General features: G+C 40.9%; 1 protein-coding gene across 7 annotated transcripts in view; it reads right to left on the bottom strand.

The window, feature by feature from the left end:
* Nucleotides 1-12820: 12820 nt before the first annotated feature.
* Nucleotides 12821-20189, bottom strand: part of PTPN5 (protein tyrosine phosphatase non-receptor type 5) — an 85925-nt gene continuing 78556 nt past the window's right edge. For all 7 annotated transcript variants that reach the window (XM_049820927.1, XM_049820926.1, XM_049820930.1 and 4 more), the window contains 2 exons: nt 18616-18729; nt 12821-14858 (listed from right to left, as the gene is read on the bottom strand). In XM_049820927.1, coding sequence (XP_049676884.1) covers nt 14765-14858; nt 18616-18729 — 208 coding nt within the window. In that variant the 3' untranslated portion in view covers nt 12821-14764. The remainder of the gene's footprint in view (nt 14859-18615; nt 18730-20189) is intronic.

The raw sequence follows: 20189 nt of genomic DNA, 5'->3' as shown, positions 1-20189 counted from the left end.
TGCCCTCAGGGTGACATCTTCAAAAGCCAGCACAAACTCCAGGCAGGCTTGTCCCTTCTTTTTCACTTGGGTGTGAATTGCTGAATTGGAACCCCTGGGAAAGGGGAAGGGGTTGGCAAGAAAAAATGGCACATACTAACAAGCTCCTTATGAATCAAAACAAGTGGCTTTGCCTTTGCAGGATATAACATGGGCTCCTGTGCAGGAGAGATTCCAGGCTTGGAACTTTACTTCCAGTGTGGAAAGGACGTCTTGGCTCCTCTGCTTGCTCCTCCACAGACTAGCTTTATGAGACTGCAGCTCCCAGTTTTCTCAGCCCAAGGTCTGGGGTTTTATGTTGTAGCTTTATGGATTTTGCAGCTCAAAACCTATCTTGCATTTGATCCACCTGCTGCCCAGATGCTTACTTTGCATTACTTATGATAAATGAAGAGTGGAGTGTTCTGCACTAGATCTCCAGTCCCAATACCGAGTTCTTTAAAGTCACTGGACTGAACATCCTTACTGTTCACAGTCTGGGCCAATCCATCATCAGATGTGACAATTCCATACTTATCGTCCCACTTCAACTCTTTCCCATTGAACTTCTAGGTGAAGTTTTGCACTTTCTTTGGCAGAGGGATTTCAAACACTGCTGTCTGTCTTTCAGTCACTTTCAGTGGTTTCAGTTCTGTCAGGAGTTAGGGCCCCACCTGTTAAAATACCAGAAAGACAAACATTCATTCTGTTATTTTCAGTTTCTGATCTCTGATTTCCTACACTAAATAGCAAGATGTCAGTGAAGTAATTTTGATTTCTTTCTTGAGTGGTAGCAGAAAGATCAATTCATTTCTTCAACTTCAGTGGAAATTAAGCTAAATATAGTTCATAATATTCAGTAAAAGTTGTGCGTAATCCTACAAAGCTGATTACCAACAGACACACTGCTTTTCTGTTCAGCTCTTCTGTCTTTGCTCTACTTTTTTTTCCCCCTCTCCTTTACTGTAGGTCATTGTAAAGTAAATGGTTTCAGGCAACTGCAGATGACATCTACAAGCACACCTGGAACCATCTGGCAAGCTGAAGGAGGACTGACATCTTCCTGCATTATGTGTCAAGAGTGCTGCAGTTCCTGGCACAGGATCACTATTTGGGCTTAAGTAAGGTAATCTAAATCTACCACACTACCAAAGAGCCTATGTCCAAGCCCTGCTAAGGGCTTTGTCAAAAAGATAAGTATTATACTTAAAAAATGGTACTTATGGCAAAGCTTAAGAGATGGTCCTACTGCAATAAAAGATAAGGCAGGTGAACAGCATCACTTTTACTTAGCATTGATTTAAGGCAAGTTTGATGTATATAATGTGGTTGGTTTTCTTTCAAACATCAGGCACACATTTGGCTGGTTGTAGGAAGCATATGCAGATGAAAGAAGATAGTTCTCATTATGCCCAGGCCCATCCACTCACTCCCAAGTCCTGTAACATTGTTTGAGCAACGTTCACTTCCACAAAAAGGACAGTGCCAAGGTGCATTTTATCATTCCCATCTTTTCCACTAAAACTGGTCCAAATTCAGACTCACACCCCTGCCACACCGATGTCAATGGAGAATTTGGTTCATTATGTGTAATAACTAGGCTTCAAATTGCAATCTGCTATCTCATGAAAGGTGTTTTCACATGGGTGCTCTGGTAATTGTGGGTTGGTTTATGACTTGTACAATGTTAGATTTCTGTTTGAGCCTAAAAAGACCAATGAATCATGAATGTTGCAAAGACCTATAAGAAAAGAAAGTAGGTCACAGTTTGGCCCACCAATTTTGACCCTCATATGTTTGTCTCCAGATGTCGATATTGTACACTGAACCTTATGTATCTGAGAACAAAGATTACCTATCACTCTCAGCGTAACAGGTTTCTTGTCAGCCGCAAGAGGACTGTAGGTGCCTAGGTCTTCCCCATTCACAGTGGTGATGCACAGCATATATTTCATACCCATGTGCTTCATATCGTTTTTTCTCAGGGAATACAGGGAACACAAAGGCTCTTCCCTGTAATAAGCACAGTGCTTTCACCTTTGGAAACACATGGAGATAGAGGGCAAAACACACAGTGCTCAGTTTAAAGTCAGCAGGGGGTCGATTCTTTCATCCTGTTTCACCCCACTCTACTTGCAGCAAATCTACCCTGTAAAGACTCTTCATTTTGTCTAACTTCAAAATTCTTCCAAGCTTAGTTGTTAGTAACTGGTCTAGTCACTAGTCAAGCCAGACCTCTAGAACTTACCTTTACTCATCATCAAGGATACCGTGTAGATGGCATCAGTGTGGGTGTTGGACACTACACACTAGTAGTTATCTGCATCATCTCAGGAGAAGCACTCAGATTGGAAAGAAAGAAAAACACAGAGAAAGCAATAAGCAAAAGCTCCACATTGGTTCAGGTGGTGGGGAGCAGATATGGCAAACATATTAGTGAATTCCTCTTTTTATTTGGGTTTAAATCAGTATTTTTCAAAACACTAACAGAACTGACCTGTTGAAAACTCAGGATCTCTGAAGGCAGAAATTCTGAAGCCAAATCCAATGCTCCCTCCTTCCTAAAGATCCCTCACAGCCTTCCCAAAGCCCCAGAAATAGACAGAAGTCTTCCCATTGACGGTGATGTATTTTGGATCAGGTCCATTCTTGGCCTAAGGCAGCAAAATGAAGCCACATTTCTTCTCAGAGACATCCTTTTGTTCCGGTGCTCTGCACTAGAAGTGAGTATCACCCCTGAACTGCATAAGCAATACAGTGATCAGAGGACAGTAAATGAAAGCTGTTGGACTTCAGACTCTGGAGTACTATAGGAAAAGAAAAAGAGTTTGACCTGCCCTGGCTGGCAGACTTGTAAACAAAGGACTGCCTGAAAGAAGAGGTGAATTAGAATGGACTAAGAATTAAGGTAAGAGGAGAGAAAGGGACAGAGCAAGGGAAGCAAGGAAAAGAACAAAAGGGCAGCCGTGGGACATCACAAATTAAACAGGGCTGAACTGGAATGTGTCCTGAATAATACCATGAATTATTAAGATTTAGCATTGGTTTTGCCTGAATGACACACAAGAGGAATTAGGGCCTCACTATGCTAAATACGAAACTAAGTAACAAAAATAATGGTTCCTGCCCTGATGCTCTTTTGATGTTGATCAGAAATACTGCCCTATAAACACACAGCAGTATCTGAAAGTAGCACTATTGCAGTAGGCCAACTGCAAATGGGGACATTTTTATTGCTGCTGAGGAATACTATAGTGCTTAAATTTTTCTTTTTTACAGTTTTTATTGTGGGAATGAAAAAATAATGAGCTAATGGCAAGAAAAAAAGGTGTGTTACTTTAGCATATACTTCTTAAAAATACTGTCAAAAACATTCTGGATCCTTCTTCTATTGGTACCCACTCTCTCTTTTTCATGTTACATTCGGCCTTGGTTTACTTGAACTCAGAATATTACTTTGTCTCCTAAAATTCAAGAAGAAACATTGGAATTAATGAATGAATGAATGAAATGGAACAGGGGCCTGTTACCTACTTTCTCTCTTTGAGTTTATTTTAAATGCATGGTTTCTTTTTCTGTCTGGTTTTTAGAGGAGATTACATTAACCTTGCTTTATTTTATTTATTGTACTTATTACAACTTTACACCCATCACAGATACCACTCTGGGAATGAAATCTGTTCATCAGCAGTGCTCTACACACTGACAGGAATGATTTGTGATTTTTTGTGATATACAATGAAGACTCACATGATCTTCCTGTCACTTTAGACAGTCACAGATCTGTTATATGGGAGAGATTATACATGATGGAGAGGCTTATTTACTTATGCATTAAAGGTCACATTCTTCCAGCCCCAGCCAAATCATTCGATCATGAGTTTTGCATAAACAAGAACTGCTGTATTTATATCAATAAGGACAAGTTTCCAGCAGCTAAAATGAACAGCAGCTTTCCCCCCATTTTGACTGATCCATGACAAATCTCTAAAAACAGTGAGGATGTATATAGGTAACTGCAGTTTGCACCTGGTTTTGTTTACCACTCTTCAGTGGTAAACAAAAGTGGTTTGTAGAAGATGATGGACCATATTTCCTTGCATGAGGTGGGTGAATATACCTAAAAGCACCTGAAAATGCAGTCAGTTGTTGGCATGTACTAGGTAAAGAACTGTCTTTCACCAGAAATTGTTGTTACTCACCCTCGGATGTTGTCAGTGGACAATGTTTTTCCACAGTTTCAGGAAAGCTTTCTTCAGCAAGGATCTCAAAGGAGCATGTCACCATGCTAAAAGACTCCAATAAGGCAGAAGTGTTCCTAGAAACAGCTTCTTCAGTTGGGGAAAAAAATATGTTAATCAAGCAGAACAGAGAGGTACTGTTTGAAGGATTTATGTACTGGGAGTAGGAAAGGGTGGATGCAACAAGAAGGCCTGAAATGTAAAGTTACACAAAGAATTGCCCCAGTCAGTTAAAACTCTTGGGAGAGAAAGGTTTGTGCAGCAGGAAGAGTACTAGCTGTCCACAGGAGACTGCTGATCAATTCCTTGCTTCTCTCCAGTCTTTCTGTAGGATTTTGGGCAAGTAATTTGCTCTCTCTGTACTTGTCTTGTCATCTACACAATGGGAAAACTGGCCTGCCTTGCTGCACAAGGGTGCTGCAAGGTGCTTTGATGTTAGAAGTCTTCAAGAAAGGTATCAAAACTGGATGTATCAAAAGGCCCATGAGGACTTACTGTGTTCTGCACAAGCTGTACTAAGCTCCTGAGTGCTGCTCATGCCCTATGTCTAGGCAAATGCCCATAGTTTAAGAGAAATCCTTCTCCTTTAAACTGTTCATTTTAGGAGGCTCCAAAAAGCTGCATTTTTCTACCAGAATGAAGCCATTTAGCATGTTTTTATAAGAACTAGTTCTTCAGTTCAGGTAAAACTTTTTTTTTTTTTTCCCCCAGCCAAACTGACCAGTAAGGAGCTTGTGCTGAATACTCATTTCTAACAGCTCCATGCGAACACCACACCGGAACTGAGCTATTTTTCTGTGGTTAATAGCAAAAGGTCTCCATTTTACACCAGGAAGATCAATAGAAACTCTACTACCAGCTTGGATTATTCCAGGTTATTCATTTGGACTATTTCATTGCACTTTTCCTTAATCAAGGACCTCCCCAGCTCTCCTAAGTCTGTAACGTACTGTGGGATATGTGAATGTTACAAGGGCCTGTGCACACCCTGGTCTCAATGGATGTGGCTGCGAACTGCGTCATTGTCCTCACTGTAGTACTGAGACAGTAAGGAGGTTGCTTTAAACCAAGATAATCAAACCAAGACAAAATGTTTCTAATCAAAGGCAATGGCTGATGCTCAGGCAATACCTGTAGTCTTGCAATAGCAGGTAGACCATGTACTGGCCTCTGAGAAGAACAAAAATACTCACTTTCCCCTCGGCAGAAGACAAATCCCACTGCACAGATGCAGCCCACCTTTTGTCAGCTTGGTGCGCATCACCTAGGGAGGCCATGTGATCATACTACAGCAAAAAACTCTGTCACCATATAGCCTGTTTCCAGTGAGGCCTCTGCTTCCTATAGCTATGCCAAGACTAGTCCCAGTATGGAAGGCAGTTTGGAGAAAAGGGACTATTCAATTCTAGTCCTTGAGGAATAAGTACTAGTTATGTAGAAATCGCAGCTCCCTAGTTTTAAAAAGTGTTCCTTGGCAAGACAGATACAGTAAGGAACGGTAGTCTCTGACACAATTGTGTGCTGCTGAAAGATCTTGGAGCAGAAGAAGATCAACCCAAAACATAAGCCTTTCCAAGATTTGGGGGCACAAATGTTAAAGCTATAATTATGCACTGCAACCTAGATGATATAGTCCATGGGGAAGACAATGTTAAGATCATATGACCTTGAGACTTTGCTTTGTTGCCAGCAGAAATTATAGCTATGCCAAAAGTGCTCTGTTTTGGGCATCCTCCTAAGGAGATTCTTTTTCTTATCAGAATATATATACCCTGGTCTCCTTGCTGAGCTGGCCTTTGTCTCCAGCCTGCCTGTACGAGAGATGAATGTTCTCTGACTCTTTATGTACAGAAGACAAGTGAAGAGTCTCTATCCTAGACTATGTATCTCCATATACCCTCTAAAATTACACAGGGATATCATGCATCTCTAGGTTCTGTTATGTCTTTCCTCTTCTGCTCAGAAATTTTCTCACAGAGGCACAATTTTTAAAGTCTTTCCTACAAAGCAAGAAGCCAAGAGAAAGAGATCACTGTTGCTTTTGCCCGGTCTGCCCAAAGGTGTTCCCCTCCCTTACCACCCTCTCTCACTGTTCTGTTCTCACCCTTTCACTCTTGCGTACCAATGGTCGTTAGTGTTGGTGACAGCAATGATTAGGGCTGGTTAGGAAGAGACGAGATGTTACTCTATAATCCCCAAAGCCCTACAAAAGAGCCTATTTTGCTCTCAGTCATTATGGGGCAAATCCACACCAGTACTACCAAGTAGTAGAAGACATACACCATGCTGCTTTACTCACCTGCTCCACTGCACAACTCTCTGCATACCTGCAGATTTATTTGGATTTTCAGATCCTACAAAGTTCACAGTGACACGGTTTAAAAGCCAACCCACCATTTTAACAGTTCCTCCTTTCACCTTAAAAATGGAGTTCCCTTTACCTATATTTCTTTTGCCTGATTAAAATTTTCATCCTTGCCCACATATTTTCTGAACATGGAAATGCTATTGGTTAAGATCCAGTAGCTTGTGCCAGCTAAGGAGCAGAAATGGCTGGTAAGAAAAAGATTTTTTCTAAACTGCTGGGCTACTACCTTTTGTTATCCTTCAGTTGGAAGAGCAAGCACTGTGTTAGAAAAATTACCCTTAATGGTAAGCGATGAGCTTTTGGAAGCCTTGTCAGATTACAAGATTTCCTGTTTCTTGGTGAGACTGGAACTGACTTCCAGAGCCCAGAAGGTTGCACTTGAAGGATGTGACATTGTCTGTTACTGCCCATCACCATGACTCAACTTGCCCATACCTTGATTGTGGGCAAGAAAAAAAACAAAATGATAATGCAGACAACCCTTGATGCTTAGGAACACAGATACATCATGAATCAACCCACGGGTACTCTGCAGAAAGATTAACTTCACTCATCACATATAGTGTGGCTATCACACTATATTTACTGTGGCTGCTATTAACAGAATCAGCGCACACTTACAAGGCAAACAAGATCTCAAGAAAAGACTTGTCAGTACCACTGAAGTACACACAAAGACTTGGTGCAAGTGAATGGTAATTTTAATTTCAGTTACAGAAGACAGAGTTGGACAAGTTTGACTAATTCTTTTGTAGGTAACTGAGTCTTCCCTAAACTGTACTTTTCACAGCTCTTTTACTCCTAGTTTTAAGTGCCTCAAGCAGTTATACTTCAGAGTGGTACTTCACAAGGTTCCTTTCTTGGAAAGGGAAGGCTAGGAAAAGCAAAGCAGATATGAAACTAAAGCTATCGATCTCACACAGCCAACTGCTACCCTGCCTGCCCACAGCCACAGAATACAGAGTATTAGGACATTGTTGAAAATATAAGTTTATGTATATTTTACCTTTTTTTTTTTCCCAGCTGCTAAGGTCCTGATCATTCCTACTAAAAGACAGGAGCTTTCAAGACCATTACTGACCCTTCTGTGTCCCTCAGCCGACATGAAGTCCTGTAGATTGTTGCATTCCTAGGAAGATGCCTGGGTGGGTCTCTTTACAATGGACAAATATGGCTTTGAGTAGTTCAAAATTTAAATACATACTGGCCTCCTGAGGGCTATGTTGTTACATCTTTTACAGTGGCTTCAGCAGTTTCTCATTCTTGGAGTAACAGGATAATGAAACTTCACGTATGAGGCTAAAAGGAGTAAACCTTCTGTAGGCCAAAAGATACCTTTTCATTTAAAAATAAACATTCCCCCCCAGTCCCAGGTTTTCTTATGATTGATTGTGACACTATTTCAAAACTTGGATCAAAAGCAGACTATTAAACAATTTACCAGTCTTGTTTTTCATGTTAAAATGTGTGGGGCCAGGTTTCAAACAGTTAAACATTCAAATCCTGCTTTGATGCTTAAGGCAGTCCCCAGTGCTCCTTTCACACCTCAGTGAAATGGCCAGGTTTGGCTTTATTTTCAAGTTATACTAGCAGTAGCTTCCACCATTTCCAAGTCTAGCCAGTTCATTCAGTTACTCAAACAGGGACGAGGCTCTTTAGAAAATCACTTCACAACTTTAGATTACAGAGGTCATTCTTTAATCAGTTCTCTTCTACTTCTTAGTAAGTCTGAGATTCTGTCACCCTTCTTCATATGGATAAGGACTTCATTCCTGAGTAAGGTAATTCTCAAGAAGAGAATGAATTACAGATCTCAGCCTGTGTATGTAGCTCTCTTTTACTTTACTAGCATTAACAGCAGCAGTGAAAGAGTGCTGGTACAAGAGGCTGTTTTACATGTATATAGGTCTATCCATTCTGAAGGACACAAACTACGTATCCTGCTTGCAATGAAGGCTAAACTAGTGGCAATAAACTGCTTCTCTTAACTGACCACATCTGATTTCTGTTTGGAACAGACTGCTCTTATCTGTTCTGTATTTATGTTAAATTAAAATGTAAAGGGATTCTAGTGCAGGAGGCACCTGGGTTATGCTTTGCAAAACACAGGAACTTAGGAAACCAAAGAACATCAAAATCTAACCAACTTCCAGAGGCTGACAGGAGTAATTCTAGGGGTAAACTCTGGAAAAAGCATTAGCACCCCCCCCACCCCCCAGAAACATACCACCTTTCCTGATGATTTTAAGATGATTTCTGCTAGCCTAGGAAAGAAAGAGGAAGCTAAAAAATTTAACAAAATTAAAGAAAAAATTGTGCAGAGGCCGAAACATTGTCAACTTTTCCAGTTAGCAAAAAATACCATATACAGACAGCCAAAATAAACACATGCTGTAGTTCACAGGCTAAAGGCTTCCAGCAAGAGAGAGCTCTGTGCTCCCTTCTCTAGAAGTTAGTGTTCTTATTAGCACAGATGCATTTATCAAATCAGAAGCGTGTGGAAATGGGATTGGTCATGCTGTAAAGTGGATAAGATATTATTTATTGTTTGTCTAATAAATCTATTAAGTAACCAACCTTCACTTACCTCTTCAATATTCTAATTCAGGAACAAGAGCCCAACTTAGATACAGAGAAACCTGGTATCTGGGTTGGAAGTCACGTTTTCCCCAACAAAAACAAAACACTGCCAACCCAATTCAATTCCTCCCACCTACCCAAACTGACTCAAAAACCAGGCAGTCCCTTTCCATGTTCATTTCAGTGCTCGTGAATCCTCCCTCATGCTTCTGTTCTTACATGAGCTACTATGGCACAGTGAGTGGGCATGTGCGTATGCACACATATGAACACACATGTCTGTGGGGGAAAACCAATGCATATGAATGAACAGACCTTTCAGTTTGGATCATTAAATCTGGCCACACTGCCAGACCTCAAAAAGGGGTCAAAAAATCAGCCTCAAAAAGGGGAGGAATGACTCTGAATGATCTCTTCATTACCCTGACCTTTGTGATGCTTGAGTGTTTGCCCTCCATATTCCTCACAACAGCCTAAAGACCAAGAAGATGACAGTAGATGTAGTAAAACCAATCACATCTGGTTTTCCTTCTTCTGAGACAAAGAGTCAAAGCTAGCTAATTTACAAGAGAAGATTTCTGTTGTTCTGTTGTGCCTTATTAGTTTTGCCTTAATTCCTGACAGTCTTCCTTGTCCACTTCAGAGGCAAACAAGCTAAGCATGTAAAGGAGAAAGTGCAAAAGGATCTATGCAGGATTTTTTCCCTCTGATCCCTGGGGAGAAGTGTTGCCTTTACCTTTTCAGACAAAAGCAGACACCTTGCAGCTACTACCGGGACCAGGGGAGTTAAGGTCAGACATAAGAAAAGTCTGACTCAGGCAAAGACTACTGTTTCCCAAAGGAAAAATGCTCTTAGCAAGATGCACAGTACTGCAGACTTCTCTGTCCCCAAAATTCTGAGCTGTATTGAGATCAAAAGGTAGGCAGAAGAGGCTGAGCCCTCTGAAAAGTGTCTAGCAAGACAGGCTTTCTCCAAGGGAAGAGATGATCCTTGGAAAATACTACCTATCAACATATTGGATTAAAATTAGTGCGATACAGTGACTTAACTGTTTTAAGCCTAAGAAGCAACATGCCGATAAGAGATAAAGAAGCAAGAGGGAACACATAAGTTGAGTAGCATGGTCCAGTGGAGAGAGAGGGCCAGCAGCTGCAATACCCGAGTCCTTTGCCAGACTGCTCAAGCTTTATCTTCTTAGATGCTCTGAGCAATATTGCCAGCTCTAGTGCCAACATGGCTTTTAATTCTGAGTAAATAATTTAGCCTTTCTCTGTATTCAGCTTTGCTATCAACTGAATAAACCTGACACTGCTGCCCTGCTGAGGATTACATGGCACACAAGCTTAGGCAGGTCTTCTGCACCGAAGTTAATCATACCCCCTTCTGTGACTTTCACACCATGCCATGAGAATGTGGCATCTGTTGTACTCAGGTGCTGGAGCCTGATCTGTATTAGCACTCAGAGTATAGTGGACTCTTCTCTTTCCTTGTGTGTAATAGGGATTCACCTCTTTGTGAATATGTGAAATTCGCTTTGAGACATTAGAAATCAATGTTGTCTGGAGCATGCAGTTCTTTCACTGCCTGTCCCTTACACACAAAGCTGCAAATGCTGCTTTCATTCACCTATTTCTTCTGTGCTTTGGAATGGAGCAATTTTTTTTCTTGCAAGACTCCTGAGCTGCCCTACATTATCCTAAGTTGATAGTCACTCTCGCAGACATCAGCAAATATACATTTACAGCCTTGGCAGAAGAAACAAGGTTATCCCCAATGTATCTCAGAAAAAGTGTTTTGTTTTTTCTCCCTAGCAAATGTATAAAGCACATTTCATGTCAAAAATAGACAGACAGTTATGATTAACAAATTGCAAATTTATCATTTCCCTTTGTTTAAAACAGCTTCCAGGGAAAGAACACATCAAAAATAATAATGCAGGTCCACTTCTAAAACATGGCAACTCACCAATCAACAGACATGCACTTTCTAAGACCACCTGTGTGCAAGTTGCACGGTTCCTCCACTGCAGAGACAGCAGGGAAGTTGACAGGAACCGAGGTCCTGTTTAGTGATCTCTTTGGTCTCAAGCCCTTCTGCAACTGCAAATTCACAGGTTAAGGATAAGATTTGCCAAAGTAGACCAACTGTAGAAGAAACATCCAGAATTGTTAGCTACTTTTGGAAGTCTGGTAAGTAAACATGACACTCTACTGTACGTGACTGCTAGGTAGTTGACGTTTCAGAATAATTTGACCAAATCATCTTTATCTTGATCCTTCAGAGAGTCAGGCATGTGCTTTACCTGGGGACAGTTCTTTACTCTCAAGTGCAATCTTAGTTTTTGTTTTTACATAACTGTGTATCTGCTGATCTCAGAGTACCTACAAAGGGACAGAGTGTGTCATTAGTCCGTTACCATGACAGAAACATAAACAGAGTAACACTGCTTAAGTGCGATGGCCAATGACCAAATGACGAGTGAACAAACGAGGCATTGAGCTAGGCTCTAGCTTGTTCATGAAGTGTGAAAATGCTTATGAAACAGAAGACATCACAGTTGGTTCTAAATAAAATCATCTCAAGATTGTTATATGCTAACCTACCTGGAGAGAGGAATTCAGTCCTCTGGGAAACAACTGTGTTGTAGGTATTAATGCTGTAGTCTCTGGTACAAAGAGGCCTGGGCAGTGAGCTGGAGAGAGTGGATGAAGTGTGCTAGGAATTTTCTTTTAATAAAGAAAGAGTGCCCAGTAAAAAGAGAAGTCTAGTAAGACACATAGTGTAGCTTATTTCCTATTGTCAGCTCTGTTTCAAACCTACTGATTAAAGAAGCAGCAGCCCCACTCATCTCAAGTGCTTCTGCACAGCCAGAGCTCCCTTCTGCTAATCCTAAGCACTTCTTCAGACTACCGCTGCTGTCAGAAGAGATGAGAACAGCTGATATAGGGCCCTTCACACCTCAAATTCTATTTAAAAAAGAGAGGGAGAGAAAGAAAGAGATAGAAAGAAATGTGTTAATTATGCTAAGGCCAAAGAGTAAATAGGAGGATTAGCTCCAAATCTGTTAAAATAACACTTCAAGATTCATTTGAATATTTTGGTCTTGACCAAGTGGCATGCTCTTGCCTGATGTGAGATGGCAGCAGTGCAGCCCTTGTAACCAGACTGCAAGTAGGCTGACATTTGCTTTGTACTAGTGAACTGATGCAAAGCAGCCTGATTTTATCAACAGCCATTCTCTCAGGACATTCCACATATGTAGAATGGGAGTGGACAGCAGGCTAGACTTCCTTCATCAGTATAAATTGTTCACTTCTACTCAAGTCAGTGAAGCACTGCCAACTAATACATGCTGAAGATCTGTACAAGGTTCTCCAAGGCACTATCATGGAGCCCTTTATACATTGTTTGCCATAAAGCAATTCTGCTCCAGAAAGTCTCCTTGTACAGGAGGCAACTTATACATTGAACTTCGCTCCTTTATGCAGACTCCAATCAATCATGAACAAATATTCTTTAGCAGATGCACAGGAAGCTGATGACAGAACAAGTAATTTTATTCACTTTGTCAGTTTTGACACTGAAGGGCACTGAACAGCTGAAAACATTTATAGGGAGTTCCACTTACAAAGTTGTTCAGAACGTCAGTGGTGCTTTTGTTATTTCTAAGGTGTGCTTAAACGGAATAGTGTTACCAGTTTGAAAGAATCAGTAGCAGTGGGGAGAATATAGCTAGCAAGGTTTACATAAAACTAACAGTCATGTTACGCTCAAAAGCTTAAGTTTATTGCTCTATTTAATGACTACCACCAGTATTTTTAAAAAGAATGCCAGTTCTTCCTGCTAGCTTCTCACTGAAGGAAATATTTTAAATACAGCAATAAAATCAAGTGGTTTAAAGATAACACATTTTGCCACACATTCATGCAAACCCTGCTGACAGGATTTTTACAGGCTCATGGATACAGAATAAACACAAAGGATGTGTACTGAAATATTGGGAAACTTTCCCCACAGTGATGAAGTTGTAGGCATAACATTTCAGGCCTTACCCCACACCTACTGACGTCAATGGCAAAACCTCAGTGGGAGCAGGATCAGCCCTTATTGTTCTGAGAGCTGCTTTACCTTCTCCTCATTAGGAAGTGCAGTAAATTCTCAGAATCTCCTGCACTAATAAAAGCAGTAGGTTTTGGTTATTGTTACAAATAAAGAGAAGCAAGAATATTTTCAGTAGATCATTACAGCTTCTATTCACAAAACACTCATCTTTCACGTTAAGGGTCATGTGTACCTCCATTTTTCTCTGCTCAATAAAGCACTTAAACACATGCTTACCTTTAAGCATTAAACATAAACTACAGTCTTCCCAGCCTGATTGAGATCTAATAAGAAAAGCATGGGCAGCAGTCTGTATTATTGAAAAGGAAAGACTGCTGCCTGGACTAGTAATTAGAATGGACTAATGACTGTCTAAATTTGGTTGGAGGGCAAATTTATCAAAAAGCAGTCAACACGTTCAGACTGATTTTTTTTTTTAAAGTTGTCTACAGGATTTGTGTTAATTTTAATGAGCACTGGGCACCTGGTCACTGTCAAAGCTTTGAAACAAGTTTAAATTCATAGAAAACAAGTGATTTTATTATTACATATTTAATAAAGATGAATCCAACTCACAAAATTCCTCACCTGATCTCAAACCTCAAATTTCAGGGGAAATTGTGTTTGGATTGTGGTCTATGTCAAAAGAGAAACTATTTGCAAAAATCAAATCTGGTTGCAGGCTGAGATGCCAAAATACTGAAAAAGAAAAGGTAAAGCGTGAAGAATTTATGTTCAGATTAACTTCTACTATTCATGTCAGATTCACCCAGCTGTCATGATACTGGAGTACATTGCTGGTGAGAACAAGAGGCAAGAATTTTACCCACATCATTGAAATATTTTTTTCCCCTTAGTTCTGATAACACTGGTGGTGGACTGCTTTAGAAAAAACAAAACAAAACCAAGCAAACATGATGTGTGAAACATAATTTCAATGTGAATCTACTTAAATCTTTCAATGCAGAGGCTCAGAAGGTTTACGATATACACAGTATTCGGTAATTTTATATGTAAAAACAATCAGAAAGAGGCAAAAAGTTACTTTCAAGCTTTGTCAACATACGGCACATTTTAGCATGACAATTCAAAAAGTTTTACACTGTATTTGGATATATTAGCAATGATTTTTTAAAAATAGCAAACTGAAGACGGATTTTTTTCTGATTTTTTTTCTTGCTTTTGTAACAAATGAAGCTACTATTCTTATTTACAGTATAAATAAGCCTTTTTTGGTGAAGATTATGTCCTGTCACGTATGTTTAAGACAAGGCATACCTCAGCTCTTAAATGTCAATGCAAACAAGAGCATAAAAGCAATATCAAAGTAAAATAATATATCTTTCCTTCCGGCTAAGACAGCCAGGTTACCATGTGTCTCTTATCAGATCTGAAATATATCTGAATGCAGTCAAAAGTTCTCTTGGTTTAGCCTTTAGGAATTATCATGAACACTTATTCTTCTGCTGCTCTAGAAAGCTGTTTTCCGTACAAGCTCATGACATGATGGACAAATTGATACTGTTCACAAGTCTGGATCATTCCTCCCCTGAAAAGGAAAGAAAAAAAGGGGAGGGAAACAGCAGCCTTATTACATGCCAACATATGAGGAAATGGCACAGCTAACATGAAGATTGTGTTACACACGAAAGGTCTATTCCAAAGCTTCCTGAAATGAGTAAAAAGTGCCCATTGATTGCAACCAGCTCATAGTCTGACCTCGAGCTCCATTTTGAAAGTCTCTGCTAACCAAGGAACAGAAGGTAGTCAGAACAGAAATGGGATTTACCTTCATTTTTCTTGGCAGAGACCCTCATCCAGTAAGGCAACACCATCATCAATTACATTCGTATTACCAGAGCACCTATACTCTGGTACTTTCTAACACCATGAAAAGCAATCCCCGCCCCACAGCTCTAGACAGATAGATTGGAGCAGGGGGAATAAAGGGAGAAACAGCTTCTCCAAGACTTCACAGCTGCGCTACAGACTGGATTCAGGACTACAGAGGGCCAGCCCAGACAACTGATGTAGCACACAACTTTTCCATTCTGGAAAATGTCTCTGTACCATCCCACACTGCACTTTTGGCAAGTTCACCAGGGAACCGGGGGATGGCCAGCAGCATTTTAGAACAGATGACTGAACTTTAACAAAAGACAACTCAGATTTGTAACTGAATTGACTGCCATGCACACCTTGATCAGTAAAAGACTCCCACCACAGAAATCTGTTTTGGTTTAGCTTTTATTTCAGCTTTTACTGTTTTCTTTAAAACTGCAAACCTGAAAGGAAATGCAAGCAGGAGCAGAAACAGTTTGCTTTTCCATGTATCATTAGCCTGTGTTATCACTGCAAGTAGCATCTTAAACAACATGAGTACTACAGTGGGAGACAGAAATGAAGAAAGAGAACAAGAACGAAGTTGTCCATTTCAAGCAGATTTTACTAACATTTAAAATTCTGCTAAGAGTACCTCATCAACAGTGATACAATCTCTTGATAATCCATTATGAAAATAATTAAACCCATGGCTCAAATTCACAGAAGGTGTATGCAGAATTGTGCCAGCATTGGTGCTGGTGCACAGATCCCGGGAACGCAGTGCCAAAAGGAGGCTGAAACGACAAGTGGGCTTGAGGAACATGGGAACCCACGGGTGGCCAGAGCCAACCAGACTGTGTGAGTCTGAGGAAGAGCATATGTGGTGCATTCCCTTGAAAACCTTAACCAGAGTAAATTAATGGAAAGTTGCTTCCTCTGAGCCAAATGGATAGCAGACTGCTGCACCCTCCTTGGGGACTGCCCTCTTCTATGGGGTCCAGCTTAAGACATGTGGGTCACACAGTAACCATACCAGTAAGGGGTAGATGAGTGGGCAAGACAACAACCTCCTTCAAACTCTTGCGGCTATTTTGTTAAGTGGCTGCTTGAAATAACACTTAACAATGAGCAAGGAAGGGCAGGGACCCATGCTCTCATCAATAAGCAAAGGTGGGAAGCACACACTGTGTTTCTAAAGAGACTATTTCCTAGCTATGCATCTCCCCCCCCCTACCTGCTCTACTTAATACAAGCTCACAGCTGATCTGTTTCTGAGTCCTCCTGGGCTGCACACAATATTGAAATATATTTACGTCAGTCCATGGTACACAAAGAACATTAGACTTATCTGGCAATTACTCCCACAAAATTCCATTAACAGTGAGTTTGTACCCTGAAGTTGTAGCAACAGAAGCACGAGGGTGGCCATCAAGTTTCAGACCACAGGAAATAATTTTCCTTTTTATCTGGTTCCCTGCTATGTGGTGGCTTCCTCCCCTTCCCACACACATGCATACCATGACATGTTCTTGCTGTCCAGGCTTTGACACAGAATAGAGAAATTACGTTTTCACCCGTTTGCCATAGAAACCTTTCAAATCTGAGTTGCATTGTGGGAAAGGACAGCAAACATCTCTCAGCACTGTGGGAAGGTTGCATGAATGATCACTTCCTCTCCTTAGTCATACTAGCTTATTTTAGGACCAACTGTTGGCCACTGGTGCAAAGCCCAGTGCACAGAATTTTTCCAAGGGATCTCTGTGAGGGAATGAAGGGAAAAAAACAGTTGTTCCCTGCACCCCCACAGCAACCTCAAAGGTGGTTCTCAGGGCTAACGCCAACACCTCCACTGCTGTGAAGCAGTGAGGTGCATTCCTTTACATGTCTGTTCTGGCCTGCATCCAACCCTCTTTCCCTAAGTCCCTGTTGCCTCCTTCCCACCCACCCTATTTTCTCTAGCCAGTAACCACCAGACAGGAGAAGACGGAGATGGTCTTCCTTCCTATAGCTGCTTAGACACTGTCTTATCCTCTCATACTGCTTTTGAAGTCACCCAGAGCTTTTGTGAGGGTTTAGTGAAAATGAGAGCGGACGGCAGCATGACTTCCAAGAGACTACAATGCCTGTTTTTCAGTCCTTGAAGAAACGATGCATGCTCTTCTGTAGCAAGGATGGTGATTTGACTGCTTTCCATCTTGAAGTATTTTATCCCATGACATTTAAACGGCTTTTTCCTATCCCATCCCACTCCTAAGAGGTACATGGCAGCTATGGATGTCCCTGTACTCCTCCTTTGCCTCCATGGCATCCCTTTAAGTGTGATCTCCATTCCTGAGCCTCTGCAAATGACTGCCAGTTCCCATCTCCCTGCAAAGCTAGTATTTTTAATTGGCCTTCTGTATCACGCACATTTGTAAGCAGGCGTCTTCAACCTTCATTTGTATGGCTATTTTCCTGTGTAACATTAGTTACAGAGACCAGATATTTCAGATCCAGCCAGATATTTCACTCGGCCATGGATAATCAGCACTCACTATTCATATTCTGGTTTCCTTTTTCTCAAAAAGCCTTTCCTTGTCTGGTCTGAAAACCACTGAAATAGCCAAACCCCCAAGCTCCTACAGGTCCCTGTCTATCAGAGCCTCAGCAGGGCAGCAAGCATTTCATTTTCTGCCTCCCATTGAGCATAATTTTTCCTCTGAAATGAAGTTCGGCGTGGGGTTGAGGTTCTTTTTTTTCCTCAGAAAAATCTTTCATATGTTTTTCGTGACATCTCTTCCCCCGACTACATTTATCATTATCATTAGTGAGAGCACTGAGACATGTTTTGATGGCACTTGAAACCGGTGGGAGAGGAAAAATAACATCTCTGGTATAAAATTCAAGTCTGTTTACTTCATAATCAAACTCAAGGTGGTGCATTAAGAAATGTTTAACTGGAAACCATTGAATTTCTGGAGATTTTCACAGCTCCTTTCATATGTCTGCAAACACTCCATACTGTGCATACTCTCCATCTCTCCACAATGTCCCAAGCAGCCATGCCCTCCCAACAGTGCTGAGAGCGCCACGTATGCAAGGCAAGTTTTCTTTACTCCTCCTGGGAGCAAAATGCTGATCTGTGGCCCTGAACTTAAATACAGCAGACCTTTGAGCCTTTGCTTCTGTATGAACATGGGGCCAACTCCTCAGCTGGTGAAATATCATCCCTTGCTGCATGGAGCTGTGCATCTATGCAGATTTTGATGCCAGCTGTGAATCTAGCTCAGTTCTAGGGCCGTTCATTAAGGTTTACTGCTCATAAAATAGGCAAAGGTTACAAGTCAGAACTGCTTAGAACATGACAACTTCCTTCAAGGAACGTTCTCTATTAGCCTCCATTTGCCTGTGTTCCTCCCTCTTCCCATTTGTTTCTCCTTAAATAAAGGGAAAGATTACCTTTTTTTATTTATTTTTTCTGGAAAGGAAACAGGCTTTCTTACCTGTCTAACCGTAACTGGCAGGCTGTTCGCAATATGTCAACTATGCCCTCGTTCTTCAGCTGTTTACAGCAGACACTAGTTGCGATAAAGCAGCCAGTCCTCCCGATGCCTGCACTAAGGGAGGGAAAAGCAGAGAGAGGCAGTGGAGATGTCAGAATGGCTTTGGAACTTTCTTGTTAAATGAGCGCCATTAAACCAGCAATCAAACCCCATTATCCCTTTCCTCCCTCCAACCGTTGCCAGGTGAGTGCTTGTGAATATAAAGCCATAACTAGGAAAAAATACTAACTTCAATGGGACAACACAATTAAGTGTGAGCCACTCACAGCAAAAGGGTGAACATCGCACATACAGTGCTAAAAATGGACTATTAGGTACCACCACCTGACCCCATTGAACCTGCCACTGAATGACTGAAAATAAGCAGTTAAACAGTATTTCTTAGTTAGGCTTGGTTTGAGGGCAACCCTTGCTTTCAAGGCAACCTTTGCTTTGAGGTTCTCAATCCTAATAGCTTCTTTGAAAGCTATTTTCATTCACAGGTACAATAAAAAACCCCTCTTGCTTAAATAATTAGAGCTAACAGCAGCATGGTAAGTGTGATGCCATTTGCTGATCTAGTAATTCTCTGAATTAGTGCAGGATACGACAAATTTACTATTAAAGAGATTTCTTTGTCTTTCCTTTGTATCCAATTCAGTCCTTGCTTAATGACCAGAACTGATCTTATTCTCAAAGGCACAGTGCTATCAAAGCTGTGAATTCTTATCACCTAATAAAAAAACAATAGCAAAAGCTGACAGCCCTTCTTATATGTTAAATAATTACGTGAGCATACTCAGGAATAATTACTTGACACAACTGCAAGAAATCCTGCTTCCATTTAATTTGTGCTTAAGTTGTAATACAAAAACACTGGCAACAAATGTATAAGTAACAATGGAGTTTGCAGTTATCTGCTGCTCAAAAAGTCCTAATGCTGTTTCTTTGACTATATAGGCAGGTTTTTTCACTCTGAGTTTATACTTGTTGAGGAAATAGCTACACTGGAATTGTTTTAACTTCTATTAGAGAATGATCAAGGCAAAACAATGGAAGTTTGGGGGATGGTCTTACTCACTAAGAACTCATCTCAGTCTTCAAATAATTCTGATGGAGGTACCTACCCGACTTAAAATTTTTGTCCCTGAAGCTCTTTGTACCTCATGTCCTGACTTCTCTTCTCTTTATTATATCTAGTTTTTTCATTGAGACTTCAAATATTTCAGGGTTTCAGAGGACTCTTTGCTGCATATGGATGTGCATCAATGGTTTAAAAGAAAAAAAAAGAAAAAAGGAGAAGGAAGGAAGGAGAAGGAAGGAAAGAGAAGGAAGGAAGGAGAAGGAAGGAAGGAGAAGGAAGGAAGGAGAAGGAAGGAAGGAGAAGGAAGGAAGGAGAAGGAAGGAAGGAGAAGGAAGGAAGGAGAAGGAAGGAAGGAGAAGGAAGGAAAGAGAAGGAAGGAAAGAGAAGGAAGGAAAGAGAAGGAAGGAAAGAGAAGGAAGGAAAGAGAAGGAAGGAAAGAGAAGGAAGGAAA

Source organism: Accipiter gentilis, chromosome 17, assembly GCF_929443795.1.
Source record: "Accipiter gentilis chromosome 17, bAccGen1.1, whole genome shotgun sequence".
Classification (NCBI taxonomy): domain Eukaryota; kingdom Metazoa; phylum Chordata; class Aves; order Accipitriformes; family Accipitridae; genus Astur; species Astur gentilis.
This window is presented reverse-complemented; position numbering and strand designations above follow the sequence as displayed.